Source organism: Nomascus leucogenys, chromosome 19, assembly GCF_006542625.1.
Source record: "Nomascus leucogenys isolate Asia chromosome 19, Asia_NLE_v1, whole genome shotgun sequence".
NCBI lineage: Eukaryota > Metazoa > Chordata > Mammalia > Primates > Hylobatidae > Nomascus > Nomascus leucogenys.
Genome location: NC_044399.1, coordinates 72,487,280 through 72,510,173, shown reverse-complemented (window position 1 = coordinate 72,510,173; position 22,894 = coordinate 72,487,280). Strand labels below are relative to the sequence as shown.

General features: G+C 43.4%; 2 protein-coding genes across 7 annotated transcripts in view; one reads left to right on the top strand and one right to left on the bottom strand.

The window, feature by feature from the left end:
- The window catches only part of RABEP1 (rabaptin, RAB GTPase binding effector protein 1), a 116,353-nt gene extending 103,961 nt beyond the window's left edge, over positions 1 to 12,392 (top strand). For all 4 annotated transcript variants that reach the window (XM_030800049.1, XM_030800050.1, XM_030800048.1 and 1 more), the window contains 6 exons: positions 83 to 223; positions 3,854 to 4,043; positions 4,906 to 4,961; positions 7,051 to 7,149; positions 8,077 to 8,193; positions 9,668 to 12,392. In XM_030800049.1, coding sequence (XP_030655909.1) covers positions 83 to 223; positions 3,854 to 4,043; positions 4,906 to 4,961; positions 7,051 to 7,149; positions 8,077 to 8,193; positions 9,668 to 9,769 — 705 coding nt within the window. In that variant the 3' untranslated portion in view covers positions 9,770 to 12,392. The remainder of the gene's footprint in view (positions 1 to 82; positions 224 to 3,853; positions 4,044 to 4,905; positions 4,962 to 7,050; positions 7,150 to 8,076; positions 8,194 to 9,667) is intronic.
- A 218-nt stretch (positions 12,393 to 12,610) lies between these two features.
- Positions 12,611 to 22,894, bottom strand: part of NUP88 (nucleoporin 88) — a 35,543-nt gene continuing 25,259 nt past the window's right edge. For 2 of the 3 annotated variants that reach the window (XM_030800051.1, XM_030800052.1), the window contains exons 9-17: positions 21,983 to 22,073; positions 18,444 to 18,545; positions 15,386 to 15,544; positions 14,359 to 14,484; positions 14,185 to 14,250; positions 13,966 to 14,046; positions 13,564 to 13,690; positions 13,291 to 13,409; positions 12,611 to 12,852 (exon numbers count right to left, since the gene is read on the bottom strand). In XM_030800051.1, coding sequence (XP_030655911.1) covers positions 12,789 to 12,852; positions 13,291 to 13,409; positions 13,564 to 13,690; positions 13,966 to 14,046; positions 14,185 to 14,250; positions 14,359 to 14,484; positions 15,386 to 15,544; positions 18,444 to 18,545; positions 21,983 to 22,073 — 935 coding nt within the window. In that variant the 3' untranslated portion in view covers positions 12,611 to 12,788. The remainder of the gene's footprint in view (positions 12,853 to 13,290; positions 13,410 to 13,563; positions 13,691 to 13,965; positions 14,047 to 14,184; positions 14,251 to 14,358; positions 14,485 to 15,385; positions 15,545 to 18,443; positions 18,546 to 21,982; positions 22,074 to 22,894) is intronic. The other variant, XM_030800053.1, reaches the window with a different exon arrangement.

Below are 22,894 nucleotides of genomic sequence, written 5' to 3'. Positions count from 1 at the left end.
TTGGTCTTGTTTTTCTCTGGTGTAGCTATCACCAGACCGGATCTACCTTTCTGGCTGTGATTAGTATCTACTTCTATTTTAGGCAGTGCTGATGCAGTCACGGGAACAGGTTTCAGAAGAGCTGGTGAGGTTACAGAAAGATAACGACAGTCTCCAGGGAAAGCACAGTTTGCATGTGTCATTACAGCAAGCAGAAGACTTCATCCTCCCAGACACTACAGAGGTAACTTACTTTCCACAGGATCAAAAAAGTCAACAAGTACATTTTCTGAAATGGCTGTATGTTCTTTATGTAAACAGTTTTATTCAGATATAATTCACGTGCCAATTCAACCATTTAAAGTGTACCATTCAGTGGTTTTTGCTGTACAGATGTGCAACCATCATCACAATCAATTTTAGAACATTTTCATCACCTCAAGTAGTAACTCCTTGTAACTTGAGTACACCAGCTAAAAACACACACACACACACACACACACACACACACACACACACACAAAAGGTAACACTTCACTCTTTAGCTACCATCCTTATTTCCCCTCCTCCCCTAGCCTTAAGCAACTACTAATCTACTTTCTGCCTGTATAGATTTCCCTATTCTGGACTTTCCTATGAATAGAATCATACAATATGTGGTCTTTTGTGTCCATCCTCTTTCACGTAGCCTAATGTTTTCAAGATCTATAAATTATTTTTGTCGGCCCAGATTGAGAGTGTGCCAGAAATTAAATGTTTGAAGGGGTTACCATGCTGGCTGCTTATGACGTTTGTTTTTGTATCTAGTACTTGAAAGGTTATACCACACTCACCATCATGCTGTCCATAAAGATGACACTTTTGTTTCTTTTTGAGACAGATATTATCTGTCACCCAGGCTGGAGTGCAATGGCATGATCTCTGCTCACTGCAACCTCCGCCTCATGGGTTTAAACGATTCTCCTGCCTCAGCCTCCCCAGTAGCTGGGATTACAAGCACCTGCCACCACACCCCGCTAATTTTTTGCATTTATAGTATAGATGGGGTTTCACCATGTTTGCCAGGCTGGTCTTGAGCTCCTGACCTCAAGTGAGCCACCACGCCTGGCCAAAGATGACACTTTTGGTCACTTACATTCTTCTGTGGTTGGGTAAACCTGGGCTACAAAACCGGTTTCCCAGAGACATTCATAATTGTCTCCTTAACTTTATCCAAGCTTTATTTTTAATTTTTATTTTTTGAGACACAGTTTCATTCTGTCCCCTAGGCTGGAGTGCAGTTGTGTGATCTTGGCTCACTGCAACCTGCACCTCCTGGGTTTAAGTGATTCTCCTGCCTCACCCTCCCGAGTAGCTGGGATTACAGGCATGCGCCAGCACGCTGGGCTAATTTGTTTCTGTATTTTTATTTTTTTATTATCTTTTATTTTATTTTTATTTGTTGAGATGGAGTCTTCTCCTGTCACCCAGGCTGGAGTGCAGTGGTGCAACCTAGGCTCACTGCAACCTCTGCCTCCCGGGTTCAAGTGATTCTCCTGCCTCAGCCTCCCGAGTACTGGGACAACAGGCGCGTGCCACTGTGCCTGGCTAATTTTTAAAAATATTTTTTAGTAGAGATGGGGTTTCACCATTTTGGCTAGGCTGGTCTCGAACTCCTGACCTCGTGATCCGCCTGCCTCGGCCTCCCAAAGTGCTGGGATTACAGGCATGAGCCACCACACCTGGCCTTTTTTTGTATTTTTAGTAGAGATGGGGTTTCGCCATGTTGGGCAGGCTGGTCTCGACCTCCTGATCTCAAGTGATTAGCCTGCTTTGGCCTCCCAAAGTGCTGGGATTGTAGGCGTGAGACACCACGCCTGTCCTATCCAACCTTTATACCTGTTTCTTTTTTTTTTTTTTCTCCTTTTAAAGGAAATCTTAGTAAGTAGAAGTTTCCCCTAATTATACCCTACAGATTCAATCTCTACAATTTGGACCTCATTCTTTTTTCCTATATACGTATTAACATGACTGTTATTTTTTATTTCATCATTTGCAAAAAACCAGTTGCCTATCTTGCGATTAGCTCCTTGCTGTCCCCCAGCTTTCCCCAACTTCTTGTCGTCTCAGCTCATGTTACAGGCACTCTTGGGAGAGCCTTCTTTCCTTTCTGAATTGGTGACTGCTGTCATCAAAAGAAGGTATTGGGGGCAGGGTATGGTGGCTCAGGCCTGCAATCCTAGCACTTTGGGAGGCCAAGGCAGGAGGATCGCTTGAGGTCAGGAGTTCAACACCAGCCTGGACAACATGGCAAAACCCTGATGCTACTGAAACAAACAAAATTAGCCAAGGATGGTGGCACACACTTGTAGTAGTCCCAGCTACAACTACTTGGGAGGCTGAGGTGGGAGGGGTCGCCTGAGCCCAGGAGGTCAGAGCTACAGTGAGCTGAGATGGTGCCACTGCCCTCCAGCCTGGGAGACAGAGTGAGACCCTGTCTCAAAAAAAAAAAAAAAGGTATTGGGAACCTGTTGACTTTTGCTGTCAGCTTAAAATCACTGTTCTGCCACCTTCCACCTCTGTTAGATTTTTCTCTTTTGTCAGGAAAGAATCCTGTCTTCCATGTTTTAGAGACTTTTTATTCCTAGATTTTATTTCATTTATTTATGTATTTATTTTGAGACAGAGTGTTGCTCTGTCACCCAGGCTGGAGTGCAGTGGTGTAATCTCAGCTTATTGCAACCTCCGCCTTCTGGGATCAAGCGATTCTCCTGCCTCTGCCTCCTGAGTAGCTGGGACTACAGGTGTGTGCCACCATGTCTGGCTACCATGTTGGCCAGGCTGGTCTCGAATTCTTGACCTCAAGGAATCCGCCTTCCTCGGCTTCCCAAAAGTGCTGGGATTACAGGCCTGAGCCACTGCGCCCGGCTAGTCCTAGATCTTAAAATGTTCCAAGAATCCAGGCCGGGCACAGTGGCACTTGCCTGTAATCCCAGCACATTGGGAGGTTGAAGTGGAGTTCTGCTTGAGCCCAGGAGTTTGAGTCTGTGGTGAGATATGATTATGCCATTGCACTCCATACTCCAGTCTGGGTGACAGAGGAAGATCCTGTCTCAAGAAAAAGAAAAAAGTTCCAAGAATCCTTGAAGAATGTAGTCAGTGTGTAGGCCTTGATTCTTGGACCTGCTTCAGTAATAAATCTTATGAAATTTTAAAAACTGTTGTTTTATATATATTGTTATCTGAGAATCCCGTTTTTACTTTAGAGTTGCTTTAGGATATAATTGGAAGGATTTCTAAAAGAAGACAGAACTAAAATTTAGGAAGAAAAATAAATTCTATACTGAATTTATTACAGAAAAACAGCTTACCACCTTAGAAAGCCACCTTTGCCATTATTTACCTCTGGCCTAAGGTAGTACTTTGCCTGTGGTAGATGTTCAGTAAATGTTTGAATGAATAAGTGACTAAGTAAATAAATGTTATCCTCTTAGTTCACACTTGCTACTCAGTGTGAACTTGCTACCAAGTTTTGTCTTCATTTCCTAACTCCTCTCAAATTTCTGTAAGTTAATAGTAGAGGATTCTAAGGTATTATTTCTATTGAATGGCATATTGTAAGTCACTTAATCTTTTTATTTTTCTGCTTATGAAAGTTTTGAGGGAAGAGTATGTGGCTCATAAGATACGACTTGGCCAGAAATGTCTTTTCTATAACATACTGAATGTTAACCTGACATGGCACCTGCCCTGAAGCTCTAAGTGGTTTAATGGTCAAAGTCTTAATTTTTGAACCATTAAAACAACATCTGAGATTCTGGTTATAGAAAATCTTTAGCTTCTTTATTTCCTTTCACTCTCACAAACCCAATAATCATTTGTTTCTTGAATCCAGGCACTGCGGGAGTTGGTATTAAAGTACCGTGAGGACATCATAAATGTGCGGACAGCAGCAGACCACGTAGAAGAAAAGCTGAAGGCTGAGATACTTTTCCTAAAAGAGCAGATCCAAGCAGAACAGTGTTTAAAGGAAAATCTTGAAGAAACTCTGCAACTAGAAATAGAAAACTGCAAGGAGGAAATAGGTGAACATAAAAGTGATGTAGTTTAGAATTAGAGTCACTAAATAAAACTTTAGTAAAAGAAGTAATACATGGCCTGGAGTCTGGAACACAGAAAAGCATAGGAAAGAATTTAGTAAGGACTCAGTCCATTTTTTGTAGATATTCTGATATATTCAGATTCTGAATATATATTCTGATATATTCAAATAATCAGAAATTCTGGTTATTTTAAAAACTTTTTTTTTTTTTTTTTCTGAGACAGAGTTTCACTCTTGTTGCCCAGGCTGGAGTGCAGTGGCGCAATCTTGGCTCACTGCAACCTCTGCCTCCGAGGTTCAAGCAATTCTGCTGCCTCAGCATCCCGAGTAGCTGGGATTACAGGCATGCGCCACCACACCTGGCTAATTTTGTATTTTTAGTAGAGACAGGTTTCTCCATGTTGGTCAAGCTGGTCTCGAACTCCTGACCTCAAGTGATCCGCCTGCCTCGGCCTCGCAAAGTGCTGGGATTATAGTTGTGAGCCACCGCACCTGGCCGAAAAGTCTTTTTAGGAGTTCTGTGGCCTCTTTGGCAATTATTCATAGATAGGATTCTCAGTACTTGAACCCAGACCCAGGAGAATGTGATTCGATGGGTGGCATTTCCCTGCAGAGATGGGATACATGATCTAGAAGTAGTTTATGACACAGTGTCCATTTGCATGGATCCTGCTTTTCCCTGAGCCTAAATATGCTGATTGCTTGGTAGTAATGTTGAGATAGCCCCCTGGAACCCATGTTCAGCATATATTTGAATCCTTTGGGGGTGTTCTAAAATTTTAAAGAAAAAATTTTCATGCAAAATAATAGACGAATGCTAATACATCTCATTTTTTTCCTTCTAGCTTCCATTTCTAGCCTAAAAGCTGAATTAGAAAGAATAAAAGTAGAAAAAGGACAGGTAAGTCGTGAGTTTCAAATTAATTCTATCAGCAACCAGTGGTTATTTATTGACTCCTACTATGCTGCACCCAACGAATAAAAAATAGTTAAGGCATGGGCCCTGCCTTAAGGAACTTCTTTCTTGTGGGAAGAAAACCATGGGGTAAGGGTGTGCCGGTGATTTACTGAGAGTGCCCTGTGTGTCAGGCTACGTTAAACTGGAGGAGGTAAGGCTAAGATGTGACTGTGGCCTGGAGTTTCCAGTGTAGTGAGAAGATAGGCAAGGCATGGTCATAACATGTTATATGCTTAGAGGTACAGTAGAAATATGTATAAAAAACGTTAGGAACAAGAGATGATGTTTTCTAGCTGGCTTAGTCCTCTTAGACATCATTTCTTTTCATGGTAACCCCATTCAACTTCCTGACCTCATTGTTCCTTGATTTAGAGATTTTCACCTCCACCCTGCTCTCCCTTCCCACACACTGGGCTGCACTTTGCCCAACTGTGACATCTCACTGCAGCCTTAAGTTCCTTCACCACAATCTGCCATCCTTCCAGCTCTTCATCCTGTGGGCCTGTCCATCGAAGTACCTCATTCAGACCTCCAGTTCTCTGAACTTCCCTTTTCATCCTGGTTTCAGCAGCTTCATGGCTTGCTTTCTTTCCCCTAGGTCGCATCTTACTGGCCTGCCTCTTCCCCTCATCTCCCACCACACCTGTCCCTATGGTCTTTGACTCCTTGTCCTGCTGTCCCCAGCTGCTGATGCCACGAGACTTGGTGACACTGCATGCTCAAGCTGCCAGATGGGCCTCCAGTGCTCCTCATGCAGCCTCTCATGTGTCCTAAGTTGCGTCTCTTCCATTCCTCACAGTCGCAGTTTCAGAGTCACCTCACCTCAGCCACCTCACTCTCAGCAGATGCTGCACTCCTCAGGCATCAGACAGAGCCATCTTCAGCTACTGGGCTCCTCAATTCCAGGTTTTCCTTTTATTCCCAGCCTTCTCTTTTTCTTCAGAGAAAATGATGACCTGCTTCTGACCACAGTGTCATTGCATAGGTGCTTTGACTGAGTATCTCTGGACTTTTCCAGATGTCCCTGCGCAGTGCTGGGCCTTGAACTTCTGCCTCTTGACTGATCTTTTCCATCATGCACGAACAGGCTCAGGTGTCTCCCATTCAGAAGGAAAAAGTCTGTCTTTGGATTGCACTCCTCTCCCGAGCTACCAGTCTTTCTTCTTCCCTCTGTTGCCACAGTCTTGAGCATCTCCACTGCCTGACTTCCCAGGCATCCCTCCACCCACTGCAGTCTGCCTCCTGCCTCCACTTTGCTACTGAGATTGCACCAGCAGAAATTATCAGCGCTCGAAATACATCTCATCCTTTCCATTCCAGCTGCCACTCTTTGAATTCAGACTTCACTCTCACCTGGCTTATTGTAACAGCCTAACTTCCCTGCCTCCAAAATTTGTCCCTAAATCATCTCCATATTGAAATCAAAGTGATATTTAAACATTAGAAACTTGTTCGCGTCCAGTCTAGTGGGAAGCCCTCCAGTAGTTCCCTTTATTTACAGGATCAAGTCCACATCCTTAGCCCAGCCAGAGCTCTCCTGCCTCACACCACCTCTCCGCCTCAGCGCCTGTGGCTCCCAACGTGCTGTGCTGTAGGCCAGCCGAACATGCCACCGTTGCTGCATGCGTTTTTAATGCGTGCCATCCATTCCCTCTTATTGGAGTATCTCTCCATCTTCTCCCCTTGTCACCCTTGTCTTTGCCCTGTAAAAATGTAGGAGTCAAATGTCATCTCCTCTAGGAAGTCCTTTGTAACTTTTCTAGCAGAATTAAATGCTTCTTCCTTCACATGTCTGTTTACCCTGATTTCTCCATTTTGAGGCCTCAGAATATAGTAGGCACCTAATAATGGTTAATGAAAGAATAGTTCAGGAAGAATACAGAGGGGATCCACAGAGCTGAAAGGGTGAGGGGAGTATTCCCAGTGTAGCCCAAGTGTCTTGGTGTAATTCTCCAGGCTCTAGGCTCTTTTAGGCAGTGCACTGGGGCCCTGAGGGAGTTTATGTGAGTTTCAGCTTTTTCCTTTTTCACAGTTGGAGTCCACATTAAGAGAGAAGTTGCAACAGCTTGAGAGTCTTCAGGAAATAAAGATCAGTTTGGAAGAGCAGTTAAAGAAAGAGACTGCTGCTAAGGTAGTATTTTCATTAGTCATTTAATTTTAAAAATTAGGGCTAAGAATGTAGGATCACATCTTGCTTGTTAAATATATTGGTGCTTTGAAGTGTCACCTTTTAAAAAGTTGGCAAAACTGACAGCTTGTGAAAAGAAAAAACTTAAACGAATTGCTGTATTCCAGCTGGGTTAAATCTTTTCTGCCAGGTCTGGAGGCCTGTGTCATAGGCTAGCTTCAGATAGTAGGCAATCAGGGCCATTGACCAAGCCTGGGCACTGCCCAGTTAGAAGCACTGCTTTGAAAATGTCATTCCATTTGACTGATGTATCAAATCCTAAGAGAGATTGCATCAAACCAGGTTTGCTGCCTAAATTTTGATGAGTTCCGTTAGAATAAACGTGCATGTTGTGGGGGTAGTTTCCTAGAAATGGTCTTAGTGAGCTGAGTGGTCAGACCTTAAAGTGCAGACAGTGTTGCTGAACTGCTTATTTTTGGAAAGGCTCCCACACATCCTGCTGGTTTTCTGTAAGAGACTGGGGATAGCTGGGGCTGCCTAGGGCGTATTCACTAAATTTCCTGGTGGATGCTTGACTGTGGAGGTTGTCAGAGGAAGTCCTGTATGTATCCCTGTTGCTGTGACAGACACTGGTCTTAGCAGCTGTTTTGATGATGATCATCACTGTCACCAGCTGCTGGGGGTGGGGGAAGGCAGGACTTTAATCCATTTCTTCCTCTGGCTTTTCATACCCAGTTCATCTTAGGACCTAGAGCAAGTAGTCTAGATGGCTTGCACGCTTGCCCTATAGATAGAGATTGGTCGTGTATAGGAGTGCGATGGATATCCACCCACCTTTCTGCCCTAGTAGTAGGTAACTACAAGTTACTGGATTTCCTAAGTAATTCGGCCCTTTGGCATTAATCTTCATTCAAAACTTGTATTTTTTAGGCTACCGTTGAACAGCTAATGTTTGAAGAGAAGAACAAAGCTCAGAGATTACAGACAGAATTAGACGTCAGTGAGCAAGTCCAGAGAGATTTTGTAAAGCTTTCACAGACCCTTCAGGTGAGGCATTTGGGGAACCACATACGAGCATGAAGGCAGTTTTGGGGGACAGAACCTTGCCGATCCCTGACTTGACCACTGGCAGTAGCTAGAGGTTTAGAGACTGGCTGCTCCTACCTCCACCCCAGATGTCTGCTGAATCATTCAAGCCAGAAACCTGGTGTGTTCTTCACACTTGGCCCATTTTTCTTTTTCTCTCTACCTTGCCAATTTTGCCTCGTTATGAGTAAAGTACTAACTCCTTAGCATACCATGTAAGACTCTTCCCAACCAGGCCTACCCCTGTATCTTGCTCATCTCTCTGCCTTGTTTTACATTCGCATGTTTAACTGCTTGGGGTTCCTCGCCCACAGCGTGGTGTTCTGTCTGGTAAGTATCCTCATCTCATCCCTTCCTGACTCCTTTCTTCCAAGGCTCAGCATAGGTTTGTCCCCTCCATGGAGCCCTTCTAGGTCCCTGAGCTGGACTGAAGTGCCCCTTCCCTCTGCTATGCTCCCTTGGGCACTCTATGAATGCCTGTAATGACATAATGACATTTAGAATATTGTGCTAAAACTCTCTAAGTAAGTTTTTTTCCCAATGGAATTTCGGATTTTTTTTTTTTTTTTGGAGACGGAGTCATGCTCTGTTGCCCAGGCTAGAGTGCAGTGGTGTGATCTCAGCTCACTGCAGCCTCTGCCTCCTGGGTTCCAGCGATTCTCCTGCCTCATCCTCCTGGGTAGCTGGGATTACAGGCGTGAGCCACCGTGCCCGGCCTGGAACTGTGGATTCTTCAGGATTGGGAGTCAGGTCTCATTTGTCTCCATAATCCCAACACATTACACTTTAAAATCCTAGTCTGGGTCAGGCACTGTGGCTCACGCCTGTAATCCCAGCAGTATGGGAGGCTGATGCGGGTGGATCACCTGAGGTCAGGAGTTTGAGACCAGATTGACCAATATGGTGAAACCCTGTCTCTACTTAAAATACAAAAATTAGCCGGGCGTGTTGGCGTGTGCCTATAATCCCAGCTACTTGGGAGGCTGAGACAGGAGAATTGCTTGAACCCAGGAAGTCGAGGTTGCAGTGAGCCGAGATCGTGCCACTGCACTCCAGCCTGGGTGACAGAACAAGACTCCGTCGGGAGGAAAAGAAAGCCGGGTGTGATGGCAGGCACCTGTAATCCCAGCTCCTCAGGAGGCTGAGACACGAGAATCACTTGAACCCAGGAGGTGGAGATTGCAGTGAGCCGAGATCACACCATTGCACTCTGGCCTGGGTGCTGAGCAAAACTGTCTCAAAAAAAAAAAAAAAAAAATCCCAGTCTGTTACACAGTAGCTTTGGGGAATTATTTCTTAAATTTTTAATTGTTCTTGCTGTCTCCCTTTGAAGTGACGACTCTGGTGAGTTAATCTGCTACATCTCAGCTAAACCAGTAGAAGTTCAGAAAATCTAGGCAGGAGCCACCTATAGTTGTCTCACCATTGTTTCCAGGTGCAGTTAGAGCGGATCAGGCAAGCTGACTCCTTGGAGAGAATCCGGGCAATTCTGAATGATACTAAACTGACAGACATTAACCAGCTTCCTGAGACATGACACCCTGATGGCAGGATTCTAGCCTGCACTTTGGGTTTTTAACTCATCTTTAGAGCAACATTAATTATTATTTAACTCTTAACTGAAGAAAGAGAAGTCACAACAAAAGGAAGACTGGAGAAATGCTTACTTCTAGAGGGAGAAGACTGTGTGGCACAGGAAACAGCAAACAGCGGGGTGATCTGCAGCCCAGAGACCTTCAAATGCGAACACTAATAACTCCAGGCTTGATTCCAACAGGCGTGGGATCGGATTTGGTGATGGAAAAAGTGCTGTTTCCTTGCCTGCTTTCTCCAACATAGATTTTCGGAACACATTTCCCTACCCTAAAGCGACATCCCAGTAGTGTTTGGAATTTTCTGTTCATAGATATTGGAAGAGAGAATTTGCTTTATCTGTTGTCTAGAGCTCATCAGTAACAGTATTCAGTTAGCAGACAGAAGTGTAGTATGCTGTATGAATATTTTATATTAAAATATGAAGGTTTGAGAGCAGGCCATTGGCTACTGACTATATTTCCCTTGCTCAGTACATTTTTGTTTTCCTTTTACCATTTTATCTTGCTTTGGAGGACCTTAAATGCTACTGAAACTTACCTGAGAACCATAGGACTGTGGCAAAGAAAACCAATTCAGGAAGTGAATTAATTAATGATGAGGATCTGAAAACTTGGCTGGGGCTATATATACTGGAAGTTGAAGGTTAAAGGAAAAGCACAAGAAACTTTGGAAGCACTTTTTCTGCATACTTAGATGATCTTCATGGGCCCACAGGTACCAGGATAAAGTACCATCTACTCTTTTGAAGTGTTGTTTTAGTCTAGTTATTCCATCAGTGAAAAACATTAGTATACATTTATAAATCGGCTAATTTTTCAACTTGGATCATTAGGCTTATGTACTACTTGTTTCAAATGTGTCAAATATAAAAATGGTAACTAGGTTAACAGATACTTTGTATTTTTCTTTTAAATTCAGACCTGGAATGTAAGTGACAATGCTTATGGAAAGCCAGTTAGAATATTGATCAGTTTGGAAATCTGCCTTGTCATTTTACAAGCATTAGATTCCTTTCCTGTGTGAAGAAAGCCTCAAAGAAACAGGTCTTTGCCATAACTTTATGAAGTGCTACAGAAAGCACAAAGAATTGATTCATGTTCACCAATACCTGCTGAGAGTACTGTCCCAGGAATATCCAGTGGATGGATTCATCATCCAGGAGGTTCAAAAGTAAGATGGTTTTCAAATCATTTTTGAGATTGGTTGCATAACAGCAGGGTACCTGAAAGAGCCTTCTGGGAGTTAGTGAACTAGGTAGATTGTTTTGTTCACATAACGCCACCATCAACTTAGTTTAAAGTGAATTGTCTTTGTTATGAGGTCACTATGGACTTACCCTAAAGATCTTTACTTCTGTACTTCTGTCTTCCATAGGACAAATGATAAGTACTACATACCTCATCTCTTGGGTTATTATTGTAGTCTTGCATTCATGATTATGAATTTAAAAATACATACTAATTATGGAAATAGTACTAAAGGCTTGCCGCGCATGAAACATTATTTTAATTGGTTTAAAGTCCCTTTATAAAGAGTGCTACATGGTTTAGATAAAGGAAACATATAACTATTGAGTTACAGGGGATTTTATTAATTATAAAATGCAATCAATTTAAATTATGTAGGTTTGAGACTAGACCCTTGGATAAGCCCCAGGCGAATTTGTCTTCAGATTATTAAAATTAGTGCTGTAAATCAGGGTGGGCAATTCACAGCCTTTCTGAACTGACTCAGCTAGAGCTTGCAGTGAAGTGTTCTGCTGAGACTGAGCACCTTACAGATATTTTTCTCCAGAAGATGGTGCTGGGTAATAAAATCATCACGATTAGGGAATGGTTAGTGGTCTCTACTGTGGCAAATGCAAACTGTTGGAATTCACTTTATTGTAGAAAAACCCAAACTGAGACTCTAAGTTTTGTTTAGCAATGTGTTTCTGGTATGAAACAAACTACTGTGTCACTGTCCAGGTAGGAAACAATTCTTTCAACTGGGTTTTCAGCATAAATGGGAACTGATTTAGAAGGCAGGATTTAGCCTTTCTAGGCAAATTCTTTCTAGGCAAAAGAAAAGCTCTTGGGTTTCACGAGTGTTCCTGTGCTTATATTCAGTCTGTGCCTACATCTTCTCATGCATGTCTAACCTGATTTACCTCTTACCTGTAACCTACCTGATCATGTGGCTTTTAATTGGCAGTCACTCAGCCATTTCTAAGCAGGTATAGTACTACCTTTCAGAACTCACATTGGCAAGTGTAAAAAGATGACTTAAGGTGAAGTGAGGACAAAATCACATTCTGCATACTAACCTATTTCTTTTTATCTCCCTTTAAGGTGCTAAATTTGCACCTCATGTCCACTCAGTAACAAGTATTGGGATGTAGAGCACAGCCTCACTCAGCTCTGAAAGGTAATACAGCCTGTGAGGAAGTGAGCCAGCAGTGGCCTTTGCAATTGTGGATCTTGAGCTCTGCTCTCAGCAGATTTCAGGTGTAACCATTTGTTAACTGTACTGAAGGTGTGTCCTTAAGAAGAAAGTGTTCAAATTAAAAAAGCTGCTGCCAAGTACACTGTGTGGTCTTCTCCTTTGAATCCTAGGGTTCTATCCCTCTTCACAGTCATGTTTGTGGTGCTGCTACTTTAAAACACAGCTCACAAGAATAACTTGCTCAAATATGGAGAAAACTCAATAGGGTTCAGGGAGGTTCTGGCAGTGTGCAGTGTGAAATAATCCTGAGTCCTTGCTGAACACAACTGTAGGCTTGAGTTATAAAGCACATTCCAAATTTTAAATAAAAGCATTTATTCAATAATTATAAAACAAAAATATTTAAAAAGATGAACAACCACACCAAAGGTCATCCAAAATGCCTTTTTATAAATTAGATAATGCTACCTGTTTTACAATATGGGTTTAAGCCTTCAATGGTGTTCAGTTCAGGTGTGAGTCAGCTCCTGGTGGTGTCAGAAGTTTACATGATTGCGGATATCATTGATTTGCTTCACCATTTCCCTTATGTGTTCACCCCTGTAAAATTGTAAAGTCACTCACTTTTGGAATTATAATAAACCATTTATATGGATTCTTAAGAATTTAAACTGGTAATGTTGAAATACCTAAGAACTCCTTTGCTAAAATTAACAGCTGAAGGTTTCAGGTGGATAACAATAGTGTTCACTATTCATTTAAGGTGGCAAACAGTGCAAGTACTGGAAATATTTTTGAACATAATTATTGTAAAATACCTTTGGCCACACAACAAAATCACGTTACTAGAAGGTCATCACTTTCAATCCTCCCACCATAGTCATTTCTTAAGTCCCTATGTATCATGTGGCTCTCGTCCCAGTAATTACTTGACATGCAGATACCAAGATTCAGGTTTCTATTAAGACAGGTTGATTCCGGCATACTCTAAAGGAAAAACTATCTCACAATAATAGCTGATTGGAAGTATTTACTTACTCCTCCTTCAGGATGGACTGAATGCACTTTCGCTGGTAGGCACTGAGAGTAATGGTGGGTTTTTGAAGACTCAACACCTTCTCCATCTTTTGCTGTTGATAGTCCTTTTTCATAGTAACCTTAAGTATCAAAATAGATATTTTGGCAGTGGTTTGCCACACATTTTCACAGTATCTATTTGAATCTGTTCTTTTTACATTTTTGTAAAATTTTCTGTAGAATAAGTGCTTTAAGAAAAATTACCAAATTTAGCTAGTTTAGATCTATTCCTACCTGTTTGATGGCATTGCCCAAATGTCGAAGTTGATCAGGTATCAGCTGTAATTCTTTCTTCATGTCTCGCTCACTATCAGAGAGAACTGGGAGCTCAGAGTGAAAACTGTGAAGTACTTTTTTCATCCTTTAGAAAAGGCAAGGAAACATCTCAATTTAAGGTCTCTGCTAATTAGGAGAAACATAATCACAAGCTCGTAATTCATGAATCTGGTGTTTCTGAAGTAGGCCCCATAGGAAGGGTTTAGGGTAGAGCCTCATGTTTTCCCCAACATATACTTCAGAGAGGCAGGGGGATCAGTTCAATTCCGTAGGTATGTAAGCACCTGCCAATGCCCATTTTCTTAAATATCATTGTTAGTACCTGAGTAGGTAACTAAATGTTATATACAGCCCACTGACCTGTTCATGATATCCTCTTGTTTTTCTTTAGCTTCCTCATATTTGTCAGCTAAACGCTCAGCCATTTCCCGCAGACTTTTCCTAATGATGCAAGAAACAAGAGACTCTTGAGGTCCACACCTTGATGCTGAAACCAACTAATGTGGCTCAGCATCTTAGGGTGAGAATATGGTTTCAGTCTTACTGACCTATTGTATTCTTCTTATTTTTGACACTTACTTCTCTTCTCGACAATAATTGAGGTCTTCTAGTTGTTTCTTTCTTTGGTCACATAATAATTTGACCCTTGAAGAACAAAAAGAAATAGAGTTTACTCAGAAGCCAGGTTTAGGCTACCATACAGCATCAGCTACCAGCCAGGGATCGATGGTTTGTGAACACAGGACATCATACCTCCGCTGAATCTCCTCCTTTGCCAAGTCCTGTTTGAGAATGTACTGCTCTCTGAACACCTGGGTGGCTCTGCTGAGAAGCTGAAGGCATTCTTCAGGAGGAGGGGCTATGTCCTTTTCAGAAGCTCTTAAAAACAAAGTTTCTACCTTTATTTTCCTTAGCTGAGTAAAACAACTGAAAATAGACTCAAGTCACAGGTGCTTTTTAAACTTTTTATATTTTTAATTTATTTATTTGAGATGGAGTCTTGCTCTGTCACCCAGGCTGGAGTGCAATGGTGCTATCTCGGCTCACTGCAACCTCCATCTCCCAGGTTCAAGCAATTCTCCTGCCTCAGCCTCTCGAGTAGCTGGGATTACAGGTGCCCACCACCACGCCTGGCTAATTATTGCATTTTTAGTAGAGACAGGTTTCACCATGTTGACCAGACTGGTTTTGAACTCCTGACCTCAGGTGATCCGCCTGCCTGGGCCTCCCAAAGTGCTGGGGTTACAGCTGTGAGCCACCGTACCCAGCCTAACTTCTTTTGAGACGAGTCTCGCTCTGTCACCCAGGCTGGAGTGCAGTGGTGCGATCTCGGCTCACTGCAACCTTTGCCTCCCAGGTTCAAGCGATTTTCCTGCCTCAGCCTCCCAGGTAGCTGGGACTACAGGCACCCGCCACGACGCCCAGCTAATTTTTTTTTTTGTATTTTTAGTAGAGACGGGGTTTTGCTGTGTTAGCCAGGATGGTCTCGATCTCCTGACCTCATGATCCACCCATTTTGGCCTCCCAAAGTGCTGGGATTACAGGCGTGAGCCACCACGCCCGGCCCAGCCTAACTTCTTTTTAAACACTTCCTGTTTATCATTCTCAGGTGCCACTTACCCCCTGCTCCCCATTCACTAGCTGATTAAATATATCCAGTTTCTTCCAAATCCATTACAGTAAAAAGTATATGAAACAGATGAGGACAGAAAGGATGCACAGTAATTATGGAGACAGAAGAGAACCCATTCATAAAACCGCTATGCCCAAGGTTGCATACTTCAAAAATGCTGGATTGGCAACACTACGTTGCAAAATGCTTCTAATATGCTTTTCAAAGGAATCTGGGGTTTCAGCCAGAACACGGAGGGGAGACTCTGCCACTTCAACATCTTCTCGAGTACAAAGCAGGGGAGGAGACGCTGGATGGACTGTACTTCTGCAAAATAGATAAGCAAATTGAATTCTACCATGGAGTGATTTACTGTATTACAGGAAAGCAGAAACCACATTAATCCAGAACTTTCAGAATATAAAATAAAGTGTTACTTTTGTAAAAGTGCAAGAATGCATGTTTTCCACCTTGAAAAGGTCACTTTGGGAAGCTACACCCTTATTCTTCCAATGCCCCTAATTTGTCAAAAGCATTTCTGACTGCCACTTCCAGTTCTTTTCTAAAAGATCAAGGCAGCACAAACACCTAGCATGGATTCTTGGCAAAGGACTGGACAGCCAGTTTATAAGCCGGAGCTACAAACATAAATTACTTATTTGTTAGGTTTAGAGTTGATCAAAACCAATATTAAGCCAAGAAACTGCTGTATATACCATATTGGGTCTATATAATTTCATTTCTAAAAACTATTCACTCAAGTGCAAATACTCAAACTTCAGAAAGAGCTTAAAAGATCTCACAAACTTTGGCAGCATGGCAAGTGACTTACCCTGAAGGCAACAATTCTAATGTGAATGTTTGGTTGGGCGCGGTGTCTCACGCTTGTAATCCCAGCACTTTGGGAGGCCGAAGCAAGTGGATCACTTGAGGTCAGGCGTTCAAGACCAGCCTGGCCAACGTGGTAAAACCCTGTCTCTACTAAAAATATAAAAATTAGCTGGGCGTGGTGGCACACATCTGTAATCCCAGCTACTTGGGTGGCTGAGGCATGAGAATCGCCTGAACCCAGGAGGCGGAGGTTGCAGTGAGCTGAGATCATACCACTGCACTCCAGCCTGGGTGACAGAGCGAGACTATCTCAAAAAAAAAAAAAGTGGAAGTTCATTAAATAGCATTACTTTATAGACAACTTGTATTTCAGGGAGTTGGCAGAAATACGATCTGAAAGTATCCAGATAATTGGCCTGGCGCGGTGGGTGGCTCACGCCTGTAATCCCAGCACTTTGGGAAGCCGAGGTGGGTGGATCACCTGAGGTCAGGAGTTCCAGGAGTTCAAGACCAGCCTGGCCAACAGGGCCAAACCTCATCTCTACTAAAAATATAAAAATTAGCTGGGCATATGGTGTGCGCCTGTAATCCCAGCCACTAGGGAGGCTGAGGCAGGAGAATCACTTGAACCTGGGAGGCAGAGGTTGCAGTGAGCTGAGACTGTGCCACTGCCCTCCAGCTTGGGCAACACAGCAAACTCTGTCTCAAAAAAAAAAAAAAGTATCCAGACAATTAATGTTTATTTTTCCCCTTTGGGATTCATATTTATTCTGAAGTAAGCTAGTGTGACTAGGTTTTATTTTACTAAATGTACTGTGGGTGTTTAAAAAGTATGCTGAGGCAACTGACAAGTAGGTAATTTTTTCTCCAGTGATTTTATTATTTTTGTTTGGTATTGCTAGCTTTTAGTGCCTTCAGTGTAAATAACACAAAAATTGATATTTATTTTTACATCCAGATAGTACAACTTAATCAAGCTTCAAAGACTACGGAAGATCCTCTAAGGACAGTAGACCACTGCCAGTATTAGGAATTTATGTCAGCATCCAGAGGTGCATGCTTTGAATGGACAAGGGGTGGGGTGGTGTCTAGTGTTTGAAGCTCCAGTGACTTTTGTTTTTGGTACTCATATTCCTACATTTATGTAACTCAGAATGATCTTCCAGGCTGTTGGAAAAGGAAGATAGTGATTATAGTTTAATTATCTGAGTTCCTTTAAGGAGCAAGGACTAAGAGTTCAGTTTTTTGTTTTTGTTTTTTTTTTAAAGACACAGGGTCTTGCTCTGTCACCGAGGCTGGAGTGCAGTGGCATGATCATGGTTCACTGCAGCCTAAAACTCCTGGGCTTAAGCAATCCTCTCACCTGAGCAGCTAGGACTACAGGTGTGTACCACCATGCCTGGCTAATTTTTTTGTTTTTTGTAGAGATGGGGGTCTCACTATTTTGCCCAGGCTGATCTCGAACTCTGGGCCTCCCAAAGCATTGGGATTACAGGCATGAACCACCACTGCACCCAGACTGAGTTCAGCTTTATTCCAGTTTACATATTCTACAATGTCCCTCAGGCTGGCAGAGATGGAGAAATTAAAGAGTATGAATATGGACTTCTGAGTCAATGAGACCTGCATCTGTACCCCAGCTCTATTTGTTACCTGTGACTTCAGCATTTACTAACCTCTCGATCCCTGTTTCCACTTTTATAAAATGGAAATGACAGTGCCTTCCTTACAGGGCTGCCCTGATGATTCCAGGAGGCAGTGCAGGTACGTGGCTTACTTGTGAGCTTGGCACATGGTTACAGTTTGATAATTATTACTCATATCAATAATGGAATTTGGTATTCAATTTTAGTTTTTTTTTTTTTTAGTTTTTTTTTTTTTTTTTGAGACGGAGTGTAGTGGCACAATCTCGGCTCACTGCAAGCTCCGCCTCCCAGGTTCACGCCATTCTCCTGCCTCAGCCTCTCCGAGTAGCTGGGACTACAGGCGCCCGCCACCACGCCCGGCTAATTTTTTGTATTTTTAGTAGAGACGGGGTTTCACCGTGGTCTCGATCTCCTGACCTCGTGATCCGCCCACCTCGGCCTCCCAAAGTGCTGGGATTACAAGCGTGAGCCACCGCGCCCGGCCTTCAATTTTAGTATTTTTTCCCCACACTCTGAAGAAAAGCTCCTGACTCTCAGCTAGGTGCAGGGGATGCCAGAAACCATACCTACAATGGAACCCTACAGAGATGATGGCAGGAACAGAAATATCCATCCTTCCAACCCTCAAGTCAGAAGCCAAAGCATAAACCACACATGTATAGCTTCAAGTTGGTTACTGAGTGCATTTTCCCAACTTAGATATTGCAGAATTAACGAGAGCTGTGTGGAGAATATAAAATGGGACGTACAATAACGGCCTTATGAGGCATTCATAGGTACTGGTGATGCAGATCATCGTGGGTCCCAGAATGTCAGGTACAATCCAAAATCCTCGAATTGGAGCTGGCTGCCTAGAAAAACACAGTCATAGTTAAATTACAAAGCAGCAAATGCAATGCAACCAAGAGTAAAGACATGACAGGTCCACGGCCTTCTCAGGCCTGGGCTGACAGTTGCCTGGGACATCCTATCAGTACCATAACCTCAAAAGTGGTGGCTTGGAAACCTTTAATACAGCTCCACACTAAAGTCTAGAGCCCATGTGACTAAGTCACTCAGAAATCCCTAACTGTAGAGTGGTGCTGACTGTAATCTCAAAAGTTATACGTTACACTGAAGATCTCTCTCCAACTTGCACATAAGCCCCAGCTATCTTTGTGTGCCTAGCCCAGTGTCTAACAAATTAAGTGCTTAGAAACTGTTGAATGAACAGAAGTGCCAAGTCTCTCTCAATGAGGCCCAACGTCAATGTCACAGGAAATCACCTGGCATGCACAGCGTGCATCTCTCTCAGTCTTCCTTCCCTTCAGTGCACACTGGAAACTGAGACCTCAGATGGGAACTGTCATTCTGCCAACATGCTCTTCTAACGGCTCCCATGCCCATCCCACCTGCATGCCTACAACACACATCTGCCCCGAATGCGGATGCTGCCTCCTCTCACACCTTCTGAAAATTGTACCATCAACTGTGTCGTTTCAAAATCTCCCTATTATCTACTTCCCCTCAGCTTGCAAACTCATGTCTCTTCCATTTAAAATATTCCCATTTCAATATAATGTCCAGTTCCCCTTAACCTATTCTTTCTCTCCATTCCTTTAGAACCAGCAGTCTTTAAACAGCAGTTGAAAACACTAGTTCCCCTTCCGTAGCTCCCATTTACTTTTTTGGAGGAGAGATGGAGACGATATCTGGAAGGTTGTAAACTTTAACTTCTTATTATCAATGTGAAATCTACACACTACTGGGCTATACACTATGTAACCAGTATCCAGGTCAAGAATCAGGACACTGCAGGGGGCCTCAGGGTTCCCATGTGACCCTCCCTGGTCATAGCCTTTCACTCCCCAGAGAAGTAGCCACTACTCTGACATTCATAATATCATGTCCTTGCTTTGCTTTACAGTTTTCCTATCTATGTATTCATTCCTAGACAACACTTCAATTTTACCTGTTTCTGAAATTGATGTAAATGGGATTTTGGGGTTTTTTTGAAATACGGTCTCACTCTGTTGCCCAGGCTGGAGTGCAGTGGAGCGATGATGACTCACTGCAGCCTTGACCTCGTGGGCTCAGACAATCCTTCCATCTCAGCCTCCCGTGGGCTCAGACAATCCTTCCGTCTCAGCCTCCTGTGGGCTCAGACAATCCTTCCGTCTCAGCCTCCCGTGGGTTCAGACAATCCTTCCGTCTCAGCCTCCTGTGGGCTCAGACAATCCTTCCGTCTCAGCCTCCTGTGGGCTCAGACAATCCTTCTGTCTCAGCCTCCCGTGGGCTCAGACAATCCTTCTGTCTCAGCCTCCCGTGGGCTCAAACAATCCTTCCTTCTCAGCCTCCCGAGTGGCTGGGACCACAGGTACATGCTACCACACTGGCTAATTGTTTTTTGTTTGTTTGGGACGGAGTCACACCCTGTTGCCCCAGGCTGGAGTGCAGTGGCGTGATCTTGGCTCACTGCAACCTCCACCTCCCAGGGTCAAACGATTCTCCTGCCTCAGCCTCCTGAGTAGCTGGAATTACAGGTGCCCGCCACTACATCCAGCTGATTTTTTTTTTGTATTTTCAGTAGAGACGGGGTTTCACCATGTTGGCTAGTCTGGTCTTGAACTCCTGACCTAGTGATATGCCTGCCTCAGCCTCCCAAAGTGCTGGGATTATAGGCATGAGCCATGGCTAATTTTTAAATTTTTAAATTTTTTTTTGTAAAGGGTCTCGCTATGTTGCCCAGGCTGGTCTCAAACTCCTGGCCTCAAGTGATCCTCCTGCCTCACCCTAACAAAGTGCTGGGATTATAGGTATAAGCCACCATGCCCAGCCTACATGGGATTTTATTATGTATTTTCCTTGTTCACTTTTTTTTTTTTTTTTTTTTTTTTTTTTGAGATGGAGTCTTACTCTGTCGCCCAGACTGGAATGCAGTGGCGTGATCTCAGCTCACTGCAACCTCTGCTGCCTGGGTTCAAGCAATTCTCCTGCCTCCGCCTCCCGAGTAGCTGGGATTGCAGGTGCCTGCCACCGTGCCTGGCTAATTTTTGTAGTTTTTAGTAGAGATGGGGTTTCACCATCTTGGCCAGGCTGGTCTTGAACTCCTGACCTTGTGATCCACCCGCCTCGGTCTCCCAAAATGCCACAGTGCCTGGTCTCACTGTTTATTTTTCACCCTGGTACAGTTTGCTATCCTTCTCATGCCCCACCAAGCATTTTCCCTGTGGTCCTCTGTATTGCCAAACCTAGACTATGTCTATTTCTTAGTGTATGCTATTTGTCTCATGTCTGTGTATGCTCCATGTCTAACAGAGTGCTTAGGAGATACCCAGTAATTGATGAACAGAATAAAGGGAGGTGTCTAGAATACCTTCCAGGTTTCTATTGGGGATAACTGGGCTGATATGGCACCCTTCAGAAAAATGGGACATAGGAGAGAGAGCAGATTTGGGAAGACAGAAGATGAGTTAAGGGGACATCTGGAGTTTTATGTTCCTATAGGATATCCAAGTGGAGGAGCCCAATAGGCAGCTGGATATGTGAATCTGGAGTTCAGAGTGGTCTGGGCTAGGGTAATATGGATGTGGGAACTGTCAGCACTGAAGCCATGATTATGGCAGAAGTTACTCAGGAAAGGACCGAGAAAGAGTAGAGAAGACCCAAGGAAAGAGTTGTGAGCATCACTTATAAGCAGTGAGTAGAGGCAGAGGAACCAGCCCAAGAAGGAAACTTGAGAAAAGGGCTGCTGGAGGGACTGAAGGAGAACCTGGAGGGACAGACATCAAGGATGCCAAGGAGAGTGTGTTTCAAAGAGGAGACATGGGCAACCACATCAAATAAACACAGCAATGCAGTGAAGGACAGACACAGTCTCTGCTCTCAAGAAACACATACATTCCAGTAGTGGTGACAGACATTAAAAAAATGCAAATATAAGTAGTATAATATGTGCTACAAGGGAGAAGAGAATAGGAGAGCCCTAAGTTAGACTGGGGAGTCAAGGGTGTTCTCTGTGAAGAAGTGGCATTAAGATAAGAAGGGTAGGAGTTAACCAAGAGAAGACAGCAAGCTGGGGCTGGGGCTGGGGCAGGACCTTCCAGTCAGGAAACAGTATGTGGAGTGGCCCTGGAGCACGAGAAAGCTTCTGATGAGCAGGACACTCTGAGGGGAGAAGTATCATGTCTGCAACTTTCAAATGACTCAGCAGTGAATACTGTGGATGTGCGTGTAATGGATACAAACGTATCTGAACTGCTGAAACGAATAATTGTTTTCTGATATACAAGGGAGGGAGAGTCCTTACCTGCAGGGCAATGGCTTCGTACAAAGGATGTGTTCAACAAAGCATTTCTGTTCTGTAGAGAGTTCCTGTAAACTATCCTTATCTTCTTCATCTACCATAGAAGACATTATATAAATGAAATGATGCTTAGACAAGTCTCCAAATTAAAATGCTAATGATATTGGGTTAAATGCAATGAGTTTCTTGTCTGAAAATGCTGCTTCTCAAGTACTGGGCTTTTCTGACATAGGCATATGCTTTCCCAGGGGGGTCTAGATTTCTGCCCCAAGAAGAAAAGTAGGATTTTCCTTGGTAATGTCTCTAAATGCAAAAATGTTTCACTAAGAACAGTGAAATCATTCTCTCCTAGGGTGTTGCTTACCCACACTGATTTTATTTTCATACAGGTTGAGTATCCTTTATCCAAAATGCTTGGGATCAGAAGTGTTTTGGATTTCGTATTTTTTTTTTTGGATTTTGGAATATGTGCATTATACTCAGTAGTTGAACATCTCTTATCTGAAAATCTAAAATCCTAAATGCTCCAATGAGCATTTCTGTTGAGTGTCATGACAGCACTCAAAAACTCTGGTAGCTCACTCAGGTTCAAGGATGGAAAAAAGAAAAGTTTTGGATTTCAAATTTTCAGAGTAGGGATATTCAATTTGTAACAGCTTTTTTTTTTTTTTTTTTTTTTTTGATGGAGTCTCCCTCTGTTGCCCAGGCTGGAGCGCAGTGGCCCAATCTCTGCTCAGTGCAACCTCCGGCTTCTGGGTTTAAGTGATTCTCCTGCCTCAGCCTCCTGAGTAGCTGGGACTACAGGTGGACGCCACCACGCCCAGGTTTCAGTAGTAGACAGGGTTTCACGATGTTGGCCAGACTGGTCTCGAACTCCTGAACTCAGGTGATCTACCTGCCTCAGCCTCCCAAAAT